Raw genomic sequence first — 15,131 nt, 5'->3', positions numbered from 1 at the left:
AATTTTTGACATTTGGGAATTGGAAATTCTGATAATTTAAAACTGATTTCTATTGCTGATGATACAGAAAGGGGGCAGGTTGGTGCCTTGGGGCTTATGTCTGCTACTGTTGACTGAAAAAAATAATTTGAAGTAGCACCCTATGACTGTGGATGGCCAGAACGGAGGTCCAGGAGGCTTGACAGGTGTTTACTACTGAGTCTTTGACCTTTCCTGCCAAGTAAAAATTATAATTTCTTAGAACTATGTATTTATAAAAGAAAAGTATAAAGGAGAGATGTTGTACACTCTGTGTGTGTCCCACCTTGAACATACGACATTATAAAAACACACTCTCCAAACATCCATTCTTTTGTATGACTATTATCCATTAGGAAATGCCAGGTAAAACTGATTTTGTTCAGAAGTATCTCACCTACTGACAACAATTAGAATTGCTTACAGGGCTTCAGTTGCAAATGCAAAACATTCAAAACTCAAACTAACTGGTTACATTAGAAAGCACACTTTGCTTTTCTCAAGGGGCTGATTGTGAGCTATTTGATGAGCTATTCATGAACATATCCTGGGGCTGTTTGTATCAAACACTGGGATTTTGTTAGCAGTAAAAGAGGGAAAGTGCACTATGTGTGGGAAAGTAATTCCTTCCCAAAATATGTGCTTGGAGGCTACTTGGGTCAAAAGAATTTATTTTTAATTCCATGGGCTGAAGAACTGCCCACCATCTGCTTTTTCAGAAAAAGAGGGTTGAGTCTTTGGCCCCTTGCAGAGCCTTAAATGAGCAAAGCTGAAGGGATTTGCCCCAAAAAGCAAGGAGTGTTTGAGGATCATGGCCATAGCTGTCTGCAGAAGTGAGCATGGGCCAAGGGAAGGTCCTGCTGCAGAGCCAGCCCGAGGTGTCCCTGAGGATGTGTCACATCCTCTGCCTCCTCTGGCAGTGCTGCCACAGAGCACAGCAGGAGGGATTCCAGGGATTTGTCAGCACGGGGAGGCAGAGCATGAGCTCCTGCTGACATTTCCATCCAGGGCTGGCACTTTCAGGCCAGCAGTGACAAATTCTGCGGCTCTGGCTGCACAGTTGCTGTTGGCAGTGCTGTGACAGCCTCTGCCACCAAGCCAGAGCCTCTGCAGGGGTTCCCACGATGTGCTTGGCATTTGGTTTCATCTGGGCACAATGCTCCTTCTTCCTTGATGTATCTGTTTGAGGACAGCACATGGTCTGTCTTGTTCTGGGGACAGTACAGAGTAACTCTGTAAACTGCAGGCCAGGTTGTCCAGTTCCCACAGGAGAATGTCATGGCATTGTTCAGCCAGCAATCCTTCTACAGTTTGTGGAACCAATTTCTGCATGGCCAGAGGCTTTTCCTTGTCACAAAAAAAACCCCAAAAAACAACAACAACAAAAAAAAAAACCAAAAAACAACAGCACAAAAAAACCCCAAAAACCACAAAAAACCCCAAAACAACAACAACAACAAAAACAAGAAGCCTAAATAATTAGCTCAAGTAATAATAAAAGAAAAACTACTAAGATTTGGGATTCCTTGAGTCCTTTTGGAATGTCATCAGATACAGATTCTCATTTCAGAGCTGAAACTGCAAAAGTTATGTAAAACACTCCCAGTTAAATGGGACCTACTCAGCCCCTGGAGGTCATTCCCAGCAGCAAGGCTGAGAGAACAAATCAGAGTCTAAAAGCAGAAATGAGTAAAAGTGGCCAGGGAAACACACTGAAATAGCCACCAGTGCTTCCCCTGGCTCTCTTGAGGTTCAGAATTCCAGTGGCTTCTAAAGAAAAAAGTGAGCCCATAGGAAATGCTCTATGGAAGGCACTACAAATTCCAATCCTTTCTAGAGAAAGTCTTATGATAGGAATAATTTCAGTCCCTTTTTATCATCTTTGTGGAAAGTGCTCTCATCTTTCCACAAATTTCTGACCATCCCTAGTGTCTCAGGCACTTCCTCATCAACCTGGGAACTGTGTCTTATGTCAGAAAGCAGAGCAATAAGCCACCTAAAGAAAAGTGGAAAGGACCATTTGAAGTGTTCCTAAGCACTCCTGCAGCAATAAAAGGGGATGGGATCAGTACATTGATACACCTGCCCCCAAGGGAAGCCAGCCCCAACACATAAGGGACTGGAGGGAAAATATAGATGAGAATTTGAAGCCTCAATTTGTTAAGCATGGAAATAAAACTTTCTAATGCAGTGTGGAGTGAGTTAGAAGAAATCCCATCAAGGCAAAGATATGTCATGAAGGGGTAACCATGAAAAGTCCTCAGTGTCAGCCCACCCTGGGCAGCAGCACTCTGGCACGCTCTGTCAAGCAGCAGCAGCCAGCAGGCCCAGGGGAGGCACCCCAGCACAATTCACCCCATGCCCCCCACGGCAGCGTCCCTGGGGCTGCTGCACTGCAGAGCTGGAGGAGCACCCCCTGAGCCAGGCAAAAATGGACCCAAGTCTCCGGGTTTAGGAGGTGACATTTTCTTCAACTTGGCTTGAAGGAGAACAGAAGGGCAACAATGGCTCAGGTGTTCAATCACAAAACACCCCAAGGGCTCTCAGGTACAGGGACTCAACATCGTTGGCTTGAGGACAATGGAGGAATTTGTAGAATGCTCTGCAAGGAAGAAAGGGGCATTCACAGCCACCTTTGAGTGTTCCCAAATATTATCCTCCTTCAGTCAATTTCATCTCTCTCCAAAAAGCAACTTTGCTGGTAACATTGCTGGTAACATCTTCACCTTCTCTGCTGAATAAATAAATGGCAGGAAACTTAGGAGAAGATCTAGTCTTCAATGTCCTCATAGGTCTGTGCAGGAATCAACATCTGTATCTCTCTAGAAAGACTGGTGTTACAGACTAGTTTTGAAAGTGCTAAAAAAGGGACAGTGTTTGCATAGGGACACTTGAACCCAACTTCTCTTTAAAACCCATTGAAGGACCTTGCCTCCAACACTTGTAAATGTGTTTAACATACCACTTGCAAAAGAACTGGATATTCCTCTGCTCACTGACAAGGGGAGGCCATGATTTACAAGCAGTCCTGGGAGCTGCTTCAGCTGACAGCTTAGAGCAGCCCATGTGAGCTCCTCTGCAACCCTCCACAACAAGGTCATTTGGGGACAGGGTTGTACAAACTTCTAGACCTTCCACCACTTTAGGTAAGGAGTTTGAATTAACAAGAACCATAAAGAATTCTATAATATCATAAAGAATGTCCATTTGCCACAATCTTTACTTAAAATGAGCACAACTTCATAGTAGAGGTAGTGCCCTCTATTGATAAATTTATTTCAGTGGACAAAGTTAGGACTTGAAGAAAACAAGTGACCAGAAGAAACCCAATCCAAATATGATACAAGCAACAATGAGAGAAGGAATTACCAATAGTGAGATTTCTTTATTGTTAATAGTCAATACTATCATCTTTCAACTTCTTAAAATTACTAAACTTCTTTGAACTAATCCTACATTTTTAAGAAATAATCTACTCCAAAGTGCTAACATAGCCTATGAATCTGTACTAACTTAAATAATCCTAAAAACCTAATCTTCTCATTGAAATAAAAAATCCAGATGTCACAGATTTCACCAGGCTGAAGCAGATGTCTGGTGCCAGTACTCCACTCACTGCTGGTCAAATTCAGAAATGCAGCTCTGAATATGGGCCAGCTTCTTGTGGAGGTACTGGCACCTGCTCCTCATTTCAGAGTAGCTGGGGCTACCCTGTGAAGGAGAAAGCAAAAGAAAATCAGGGCATGCAAACACTTCTGCAGAGTTTAGAATCTGATGTCCTTTGCTTTAAGAAAGCCCTGAGGCAGAGTCAGCAGCTGCCATGGCCCTGCAGGTCTGGTGTCACACGTACCTGTTGTAACTGCTGATAATCTGCTAGGATTCGATGACGAAGCATCTTCAAGAAAAAAAAAAAACCACAACCAAAAAAACCAATCAGAATGTTTCACTACCACCTTAAAATGCAAACTTTGGTAAAATAGTAAAAGTACACTCAGTCTGATTCTAGAGATTTTCTTCTCTGTGAGCCACCACTCTTCTGGGAGGTTTGCAAAACAAATCTCCATCTCCCAGCATCACCCAAGATCTGTAATTAAGCCTCTCAATAGGCACCCGAAGCAGCCCATGCTCTAAGACTCTGCTTGGGACACCTCTCATGGACAACTGTTTCTTCATAGACAGCTCAAACCGGGGCTTTTGGGCAGGGACTTGCCAAAATCAGACCCAGCCCAAGCAGTGTCTGAGCATATTTGCCAGTTCCACAGTTTCCCTTTGTCTCACTGAGCAGCTCCAGGGAATCCAAAACACTGATATGATGAAGCACAGTCTTCATGGTTTTATCCTTCTTTACCTGATAAGCTTTGGAGCCTGGAGTCAGAGACTTCCATTGCTCCTGAAATTGTCTGAATTTCTTGATGGTCTTGTCAATCTTAAAATATAAATTCCGATATTCCTCATACTCTGCATTGAAGTCATCCTTGTAGTGCTGGCGTTGCTCCAAGGAGACAATGGCTCCATATTTTCTAAAGGAAAAAATGAGACCATTTTTCTCTGAGTGAACTCTAAGAGAACATTTGAGTGTGTTTCAATTCCATAAAACACACATATAATTTGACACCAAGCACAGGGTAATGTCAAACACAGACACCCAAGCTTTGAGGCAGTGGCTCTGGGACTGAGAGTTTCTGCTTTCAAGCTCGTGTGCATGAAGAGAATGTGGTCAGGTAGATCTGGGAATCTGCCACATTTCTATGTGGCCCATTTCTAGTTCAAAATCGCTGACATTGTAGAGGTTTCCTTCATGAGCAGGAGCACATTTAGAAATTATGTGCCCTCATTTCAAATGTCAAAGGAAAAACAAACACAGCAGCTTCAGGAAGAGAAGAAACATTACTAAATTATAATCTATTCCTATGCTGGAAAAACTTAATTAAGTTACATATGACTGCGAAAATTCATTTGCAAAATATTTTTGTAAAGGAATGTATTAATGGAGTTGAGTGCACAGAGTTGGACTTTTGAGCTACATTCTTGCCTGTCTAAGGGCAAGCAGAGTTAATGATAATATTTGATTCTTCTAGTGGACAGCAGTTACATCACTGACCTGGGAACTGAGGCATTTCTAACACACAAAAGGAAACAAAGCCACAAAAAAAACCTCTAGTCAAGTCAGAAACTACAAGAAGAAATACCCAAAGCACATCAGCTCCTCAGGAGGGCAAAACTCATTAATGCTTAAAGCCACTGATGGGAGTCAAACTTTCTTCATTCCCTTCTCCCTCAAATCAGCAGGTGTGAGGTTTATCAAGCTCATGATACAAATCCAAGATGAAGTGGCAATGAGAATAATAGATGCCACTTCCCAGCACTCTCACTCTCAATGCTTCTGCTCCTCTGGGCCTGAAGGTCTGGTTCTTATTGGATGACAAAAACTCCCTCCACATCGGAATCAATTCCTTCAAACCACCCTGAGATTAATATTGACAAGCAGTAAATTGCTAACAAGTTGAAATTCAGTAGCAGGACAGACAACATCCTGTGCCAAGGATGCATGCCAGGCCTGATACACCTGACTAGCAGGATAATTTTGAAAAGAAAACCACAGATGCCTTTCCCCATTTTGGGCGGTCCCGGAGCAATGTGAGCCGGGGCCCTGCCGCGCCTGCTCCAAAGGCCGCAGCTGCCCCAGAGCCCCAGAGCTGCAGGAGGCCTGGCTGCCCCTGCCAACACCACTGCCCTGACACAAGCTGCGAGCAGTTTCCAGGGCTTTATACCACACACACACTTCTCCCTCCTCTCCTGCAAATGCCATGAGGGGATGCAGCAGCACTGCTGCAGCTGAGCCTGTGCAGCTGCACTGCCGGAAGGGAGGGCCCATCCGGGCCTAACCCACCTCGGTGTTCATCTCTGCTCTGAGCCTTGGAGGCCCAACAAAACCTGCTCAAACTCATCCTTTCAGTACAGCAAAGAGATGGACACTGCACCCCACTGAGAGTGGCAAGAGTGAATTGCTATTTTACTCACCTCAAGTAGTCTGCTTGGTTGCTTGTTGCAGAGCATGTGGAGGCAATGGAAGGATCTTTTCTTGTTCCTGCAGAAAAGCAGAATTTTGACACTCTTCATCAGGACATCACTAAAAGGCCAAAAGATCCCCATTGGACAGTCTTGAGAAAGTCCTTCAGTGCTTTCTTTTCACAATAAATTATTCAGAAGAAGCAGTAACATATATTAATGGGACACACACAACCTTTTCCACAGTAGCCTGTCCTGGGGTTTAGAAAGAGGGAATGGCCACTTTATCCTACAGGTTGTGCATTCCCACAGTGTTAGCCCCAGCTATATATTTTCTCATATATAAAGCATGAGGTGTCATCTGCAGAGCCATTCAATTCTTGCAGCAACAGATGCAGCTTCACAAAAGACAACAGCTTGAGAGAGACCAACATCGAAGTTCTAACAAAAAATGAAGAAAAAAGATGAGTTCTTCTCATGCCATATTTTTATCCCCACTTCCCTGCCAATTCCAGGGGCCCAAACGAATCATGTTCAAACTCAGCCATTCTTGCCAACCTTTAGGCCACCTGAGCTTTAAATCTTGAGGAAAGAGCTGTTCGTGTCACATTCCACTTGCTTTTGTTGATTTTAGTGTTCAAACTATTACATGGTATAGCAGAAGTATAAAAGGAAGTGTAGAAGTGGTAATAAAAGTGGACAGAAATACCAATAGTCAGAGCATGTTCAATACAACTTGCCTTTGCTGTGAGCATTTCATTTCCAAAAGTGCATTTGCTCTCATGGCTCAGTCCACACAAAAGCTTCAGCCTAAGCCCCAACTTGAAACACAGAACAGATTTTTCCTTCACCAGCTAGGCAGAATTTTGTTACTGCCTCCTGTTAAAAGCTGCTCATGTGTTTATGGATTCAAGCAGAAATCCTTCAAAGGCATCCCAAGGTTTGCAGGTGCCGTGTGCATGTCCAGAAGAAATGTGGGAAGACCATCTCAAAGCACCTGTCTCTACAAGCACACCAGCACTTGCAAGAGGCATCTGCACACTCTAAACCTGCCTCCACGCCAAACCCAACTTGGAATTTGCAAGGTCAACCTCCAAAAGAGACAAGCGACAGATTTAACAAAGCAACTGAACTCTGCCCTACTGCCTGTGTCCCTGTCATCAGAAATCAAGTGTTCTTTATGCATTTCTGTTTAGCTTTTCAATGTTGATTTCAGTCTGTACCACTTCCACAGCTCTTGAAGAAAGAAATTATGCAGCTGGCATAAAGAAGAATTCACAGTGTAGTTCAAAGTAGAACTCCAGGAAACCACAGCCCAGGTTTTATAGGTTTTTGTAGCTTTTGCAGCTTTTGGTATTTCCATAAACTGCCGAGACTGTGGAAAATCACTGCTTCCATGGCTTCTAGCCCAAGATGTAGGGACAGCTGTGACCACCCTGTGGATACCCCAATCTTGGTCAGTATAAAGGTGGTACCTCCAGAGAGACTTGGGAACCCCCACCACCGAGAAGACCAAGGATGAGGAAGGAGTGGCTGGATGAAAGAGGGCCCATGTCGGGATGATATCTTCCTGCTGAATGTCTCTCTCTTCCACTCACCCTGCCTGTCTTCTCTTATTTCTTTCTGTCTGCCTAGTTTTGCATTTCCTGTTCAATAATATTTTTACTGTTGACTGTGGAAAAGGGTGGCAGTTGCACCTTAATTTGGGTTATTAATCTTCACTTAATAACCAAATTTTACACCACAGTTATGCACACAGGAGTCAGGGAAACCAGCACATTAATACCTTCATCGAAATCCAAGGGCTGCAACTGCTTCAGCCTCCCCAGTTCATTTGTTTTCCCATTTGAATTGGGGATCTCCTTTTCCACCCTGACAGGTGCTGGGATGGTAGAAAGATGAAATTTCTCTGTTTGTTGTACGACATGGGTGGTGGGGGAAACGGAGACAACACTTGGAGACATGTCCAAAGGATAAAGAGATGTGGAAGGCAAAAGGAAGGAAGAAAAGAGGCCACCAGCTGCTGCCTGGACATGACTGGGCCGGTGACCAATTCTCCTCTTCTTGCTCGTCACAGGACTGGTCAAGTCGGAAGCCAGAGGACGTTTCTGCAACAATAAAAACATAATTCATTCATGAACCTATGAGCAGGGTCAGCTTTTGCTCCCATTCTGAAAAGGCAGCATTTCTGAACTGGCCAAGGTTGAAAACACATCTTTCTTAACTAAAAAGAGCATTCCAACCAGCAAGTACTGCAGGTAAATACAGGCTCTATCTCATCCCTCCTTTCTCATCTTAGCACTTAGCAAGTCCTACTTCAAGTCTGGAGCTAAAATGCTTTGGGAGAAAGACACTCCCATTCAGGAGCTCCATCAAAGTCTTTCCCAAAAGGGAAGATCCTGCACATTGACATCACAGCTTTTACACCACCAGCAAGTCTGCTAAAATTTACCATACAGTCCAGAATATTAAAAATGCACAAAATACCTGAGCAGGTCTTGCTGGAGTGTCTCTCTCAGAAGGTCCCAGAGATGTCGCTTGGCTGGTGTTGGTGGTGTTCTGAGATGGAGCTGATTTTCTGTATGGATGATCCAATAGTTCATGTTAAAAAGCCTAAATAGCAACTGTCATAGTTGTTTCCATGCAAGGAAAACAGACCTTCAGTTCAGGACTCAAAGAACCAGCATGAAGCTGAGTTCAGGGAGCTTTAGGCAGGATATCAGGAAAACATTCATGGCCCAGAGGGTGCTCGAGCACTGCAACAGGCTCCCCAGGCCAGTGGTCACTGCAGAAAGGCTTCCAGAAGTGTTTGGACAACTCTCTTGGGTACTGGGTGTGATTCTCATGGTGTCCTGTGCAGGACCAGGATCCTGGCAGGTCCCTGCTACCTCAGCATATTCTAAGAATCTTGGCTTTATATCCAGAGCCTTTTTTTCCTTTTCTCCCAAAGACTGAACTTACCCAGAAAGTATTAACTTCAAATTCTTTCTGTCTATGTCAGTGTAGCCAGGCCAATCAGTCTGAAGGGTGTGAAATAGATGTTCCTTCAGACTGAAGGAATTCTCCTTTGGATTCCACTTGGCTACCTATGGGCAGACATTTCAGAAAACTAGTCTTCATTATGATTGCTGCATGCACACTACAGAAATATGATTGTTGCTGAACAGCTGTTTTTGAGCACCCAATTTGAACTCAACAATGTCTTTTTGCACAGAGCTGAATTATTCCTCTATCACATGAGTTTTAAGCCATATTAATGCTTCACCAATTGGAAACAACCAAGCATCTCCATTCATATCTGGCAAGGGTTCATTTGAAAACAACATTTAGTGCCACAATGAGTAAGGAGAGGGAGTGAGGCCCAGAGTCCCTCTTCATGTGGCAGGGCCAGACTTCATTCCAGCAAAGTCCTGCCATGAGAAGGTCGTGCACATGCCTTGATGATTCCTTTGAAAAGAAATGTGGTTCATACCTTCCTCAAGACAAATACAAAGTCTACTTATAAAGGTAAAATGATGGAGTAAAACCTCAAGAGCATTGATATCAAAAGTGCTGGTTCAGACTTCATCAGCTGACACCTGCTCAGAGTTCAATAGAAAAGCCCATTGGAACGTCTCCATCAATCTGATCCCTGCAACACGCTGAATAACTCATCTAATACACTGCCACCATCTGTCACAACTTTGATTTTTCTCCTTGAAGACGTGGTAGACATTTATAATACAGGTCTGTGTTGATGTACATTTCTCCACAGATGTAAAAAATATAAAAGTAACAAAGATACCCAGAATCAGGGATTCACTTCCTAGAAGCAGAACTCAGGTTGTGTTGGAAGGGAGGCAAGTGTGTGTGTACCAGATCTCAGCAAGCTCACACTGCCCATTTGAGATTTATACAACATAAACCCCCACTTGCTCTGATGTCCACAAAAGCCTGAGAGGGCATTTCAGGGTGCAGGGCTGCTCACACAGCCCTTTCAGAATTCAGACCCTGAGGCAGTTCACACCTCATCCAGCACATTGCCTCCAAGGCACTCTCCTCAAACATTGCAATGGAATAGGAGAAAATGTTTTCATCCTTTACCTTCTAAGGGGCTGGGCATTGAAAATTTATAATCAACTTGAAATCTAAATGGACTACTTCAGCTGAGATGGCAGAACATGGCTCTCATAATATTGTGAATGTCTTCAGGGTGAAAAAACCCTGCCACTGCCCTGGGCAACCCAGCAACAAACTTCATAGGTTCAGGAAATGAGTTCCTAAAAGTCCCTGTGGGATCAACTGAAAGTGTAGCCATGTTGAGTTTTCCTCCCTTGATTAGGTTCCAAAAGACTTTTAAATCTCCAAAAGATGGAGATTTAATCCACGTGACAGCAAAGAAACCCTCTGCTCAAAGTTTGGCTACCACCTCTATCATGGAGGATTTGTCTGGAACAATATTTCCTGGAAGGCAAACCCCACAGATCCCAGCAGAAGCCAAGTGCCCTTGATGGGCCACCAACCCTATTCAAATGAGATACTGGCCTCTGCAGTTCCTGAATTTCTCTGCTCTGCAACTTATCCCAGGAACTTTTAAGTGCCATGACAAACCATTTCCCCCAGTCAAGGAACCCCTGTGAAGTTACTCCATGAAGCAGTTAAACAATGCATGGAAAAGACAGGGGAAGGAATAAGGCATGAGGAGCAGCAACATTACAAAGTGTTACTCATTACCAGCTATTCTAGCAAAACAACAATGCCCAAAAGGTTTGAAGTTTGCTTTCTTTTTGTCACATGGACTTGCAGCTTGAGACCTCTGGATAAACTTGATGGAAAAACTTAACAGGGAGCATTTCCTAACTTGCTCATTACTATCTAATTGAAACAGTGGAATAACAAGTGACAATTAGGAACAAAATATTAGTGTGGTGGAAAAATTGCTGACATCAACTCCACAATCTCACCTGCTGAAGGATCTTCCCAAGGGTGCCCTTGTCCTTTTGCATGACTCCATCTCTCTGCAAGCAAGCAAGTAACTCTGGCTTCTTGTAAGTCCTCAGAGCAAGCAAATGAATCACCCTGTCCCTGAAGGGCCGGCGATAAACAGCACTGCAAGGATTCTGTTCACTCTCTGCAGGCTTCATGGGCTTTGTTCTCTTTTTCCCAGGGGCAGGACATGAAGCATTTGCTTTGGCTCTTCTCACATCATCTTGTTTTCCCAAAGGAATGGAAAAAAGAAAAAGAAGTGTCAAATGGGAAGCTGGGAGAAGGCAAAAAAGTTGATTTTAAATGATGATGGATATTCCAGGGAACAGAGCTGATCTTGAATATCCTTCAGTGATTCTGTTTCAACTCGGCATATTCACTGATTCTGTGACAAAGCCCAGTCCCAAACTGCTACTGAATGGATCATATTGCAAAGGCACCCTGTACCCTACCAGCAATCAGACATGTCCCACCTGAGATTCTCTGTGCCAGCCCAAAGCAGAAGTGGCCCCAAGTTCCACAATTGACTCACTACTGCCAGCCTTCACACCCAGCTACTGAATGTTAAATATTCCCTTAGGATTTACGTAGACCACCACCAAGAATCACACAAATCTTCATTCACATGTGAAACAGAATGTCCCGAATGAGAAATTCAGAAGTTTAGTGTTGTATCACTATGGTGCTGCCTCAAAATGCTCTGCACTAGGCTAAGGCAGAGCAAGAGCTGCACGTGCAGGGGCAGGGATGTCCCTGCAGGCAGGTGACCGCAGCCACAGCCAGGTGAGAGCCTGTTTTTCTCAGGGCAGCTGGCTGTACCTGGCTCAGCTCACTGCTGCAGGCAGCACCACGGAGTGCCTGCAAGGGGAATGTGCACCTGGTGTCTGCCTGGAGCCAGGCTCCTTGGGGAAACAGCACTCAGAACAGGTTAACAACAAATGGCAGCACCTAAGCACATTGTGCTTTGTCGAAAGTGATGGAATCTGCTGGGAAGATGACATCAATGCCTTCCTTCCAATATCCTTGAAAAGAACCCAACACAGTATTGTGGCAACACTGACTTATTAATGACCAAGACAAAAAATTAAATCAAGCAGAGTTTCCCATATTGACCTTATGAAATTCTCTGTGCGACTTCCTCAAGGTCATTTTCTTTCAATTTCCAATTAAATTTAATGGATAATGGCAGTGCCTAGGTACTGCAAAACCAACACATTTGCTACCAAGGCAGTGAAATTAGGTACACGGAGTGGGTCCAAACCATGACATCCATGCTCCAAATTCCAGCCCATCAAGCAGTATGGGAACAAGGAAGGACTGGCAGGTTTCTCAGGGGAAAACAAACCAGTGCCTGAATGAACTGACAAGAGACTGCAAGGCTGACCTGAGGCCAAACCACCTCCAGCTGAGAGCTCTGAACACAAGACATCCCCGGTCCCAAGAATATACTGCAAAAATGAATTGCCAAGTTGAAAATCTTACAGGCATTGAGCAAAATATGAAAAGCAGCCATACCTCCAAGTGGGTTATACAATTTGACATCCTGCACACTTCCATTGTGCAACACCTCGCGGGCATTTGGCTAAAAGGAAGAAGAAATTTTCTGTAAAATCTTCAGCCAACTCTCCACTACTGCTGATTAACTAGGCCCTTCATTTTAAACAAGAGCTGCACTTGCAAAGGTTTGCTGTCCCATCACTCAAAAGGGATGCTTTGACACAGTTCTCCCTCTGAAAGCAGCCAGCTACAAAAGTGCCCTGAGAGAGCAACCCTCACTTAGCCTCTAATGCAGCCAAGCCTTCAAGCAGCAAGTCATCTTTTCCCAGTTGCTGGAATTTATAGGCACAGGCTTCCCTTGAAATCAAGTGCCTGAGTACAGTTGAACTGGTCAGTGCTCAGCTAACAATCCAGGTGAGAGTGGTTCACAGAAAGATTAAGAATTCGGGGCAGGACCCAACACTGGGATTTATCCGGCACTATGGAAGTACATCGTGGAGTCAGCTCCAAGAAGAATTTCATCTGCATGAGGTGAATTTCAACTCTCAAGAGGCATGAAAACCCTTTCTCTTTTCCTCAGCTCTAGATGCAATTTTGAATAGATGTGAAGTGGAAACAGTTTCTCCTTGGTAAGACAGATATACCAAAATTGGGGTTACTTGGCTGATGTAATCATTTAGTACAAATTGTGTCACATTCCAGTGGAGTTTAAAAATCTGTAAAATCTTTTTCAGCCTAAGTACATTTTTTAACAAAAACAACTGCTGCCATCCAACTGCTTCATTCTGAAGGCACAACTGGCTGAGTTGTATCTAAAAAGTTATGACAAATGGACTGGAAAATGTGGACTAATTAGCATGAGAAAGGAGACATCAATCCCAAATAGAAGATAGAATATTATTTAGTGGAACTGAAATTTAGAACCAATGAAAGTTAATTTCTATGTTTACTAAAACTGTATCAAAGAGTGGAAAAGCATTGAAAATGATGTGCATGTGGCTGGAGTTCTCCACTAGGCATCACAACTGGGAATATACTAATACATCCTCCTAATACTAGAAAATACTGTTAGAGAGTTTCCTTTACCCTGACATGTTTGGTGAGTGCAGTACAACGTGGAACAATGAGAAATCCATGCATTGTGGCCAAGAGCCATGCCCAGGCATGAATTTCCCAAGTGTCCCAGCATGGAGAACATGTGACTTTCACTGGCACCTCCTCAGTGTCATCCCTGAGTGCCACATCCATCAGAGAACCTCCCACTTCCTCTGGCACCTCCTGTGTGTCATCCCTGTGAGTGGCTCCCATCCGGGCAGCTGCTCCAAGGGGCCCTGGAGCAGCCGTGGGGCCCCAGCCCTGCCCAACAGGTCCCGCGGGCTCAGCAGCACCTGACACCAACACCATGGCCAAGCCCCCACCCCTGCCAGCCCGCAGAGCCCCACAGCTGCCCCTCACCTCTTGGTCCTGGGGCCTCTGGGTCACCCTGACGGGCACGGCAGTGCTGCTGGGGGCCCTGCGGGACGCAGCGCGCGCTGGGGCCCTGCGGAACACGCTGGATCCTGCCCAGGCCCGCAGCTCCGCCATCCCGCTCTGCCTCGGCTGCTCCCGCTGCCACAGACACTGATCCTGCTGCAAAGGCTGCAAAATGCAAAATCCTTCTTAGCAAAATGTGTTCCTGGATGTTTGGCCTTGGTGGCTTTCCAGGCTCATCAAGAACAAGGGAGATCACCTCCATGAAACAAGAAGCAGCCACCAAGCTCAAAGGGATGGCCCAGCCTTTGAAAGGCAGGTTACTTGTTGGCTCAATTGCCTTGGTGAGGTGTAGGGCTTGACAGCCTTCAGTGACCTCAGGCACAGGGGAGGTTAGCAAGTCTTGGGAAGAAGGATGCACCTCTGATGGTGGACACAAAGAATGCCGGATTTATGGACACAAGGACATTTGGCAGAACCCCCGAGAAAAGGAACAAACTGATAAAGCCAACACAGCAACTGTGCTGCATCAGCTGTGACAGGGTAAAAGGCCATTCCAGCAGGAGCAGACCATGGCCACCCACTCCAGAAACCTCACTGTGAATAAGGGGGAGACTGAGCATGCAGACTATTGACCATGAGAAGTGAGAGGAAATTACCCAACAGCAGACATAATACTAATTATGAAAAGAACTAGGAGACTTGCAGTCAATGAACACTAATTCCTTTCTTTGCTCAACTGTATAAATACTAAGACACTCTGGTTCTTGTGGTGCTGGCTTTGTGAATTTGCCCCTGAGCCCCCCCTTTCTGCCCAGAGCTGTAAATAATTACCTCCACTCAGTGTGTGGATCGGCCTCTTGAACAACGAGTGCCGGAACCACCAAAGCTGGAACAACACTCGCTGTCCCTCTGACACCTCCGCTCTGGCTGCAGCCGCCGAAGGGTCTGAGCGGTCCTGCCGTGTGCCGGTGACAATGGCCACGTGTCCTTGGAAACGGGGAGTTCCATGTTCCAGGCTGGGCGGGATGTCACCGAGGAGCGGGACGTGTCACAGTTGGGGCAGAGGGAATTCACAATGGGCACAGGTGGGGAATGCCCTGCCCTGGCCCATGACTGACTCAGCCCATTTCCAAGTGCAGAAAGGGGCACTCCACCAACCCCAGGTGCTG

At 45.1% G+C, this 15,131-nt stretch overlaps 1 protein-coding gene across 1 annotated transcript; it reads right to left on the bottom strand.

Moving 5' to 3' along the window:
- Positions 1 to 3,383: 3,383 nt before the first annotated feature.
- Positions 3,384 to 13,987, bottom strand: LOC135292833 (RNA polymerase II elongation factor ELL2-like). The gene is made up of 10 exons (XM_064406905.1): positions 13,945 to 13,987; positions 12,508 to 12,574; positions 10,971 to 11,215; positions 8,989 to 9,113; positions 8,515 to 8,605; positions 7,814 to 8,135; positions 6,040 to 6,106; positions 4,367 to 4,538; positions 3,869 to 3,913; positions 3,384 to 3,729 (listed from the first exon to the last, which is right to left on the bottom strand). Exons 3-10 carry the CDS (start codon positions 11,148 to 11,150, stop codon positions 3,631 to 3,633), a joined length of 1,101 nt encoding a protein of 366 aa, XP_064262975.1. The 5' UTR covers positions 11,151 to 11,215; positions 12,508 to 12,574; positions 13,945 to 13,987; the 3' UTR covers positions 3,384 to 3,630.
- Between the last annotated feature and the right edge of the window lie 1,144 nt (positions 13,988 to 15,131).

Source organism: Passer domesticus, unplaced genomic scaffold, assembly GCF_036417665.1.
Source record: "Passer domesticus isolate bPasDom1 unplaced genomic scaffold, bPasDom1.hap1 HAP1_SCAFFOLD_51, whole genome shotgun sequence".
Lineage (NCBI taxonomy): Eukaryota > Metazoa > Chordata > Aves > Passeriformes > Passeridae > Passer > Passer domesticus.
The sequence above is the reverse complement of the archived record's forward strand: the minus strand, read 5'-3'. Positions and strand labels throughout refer to the sequence as shown.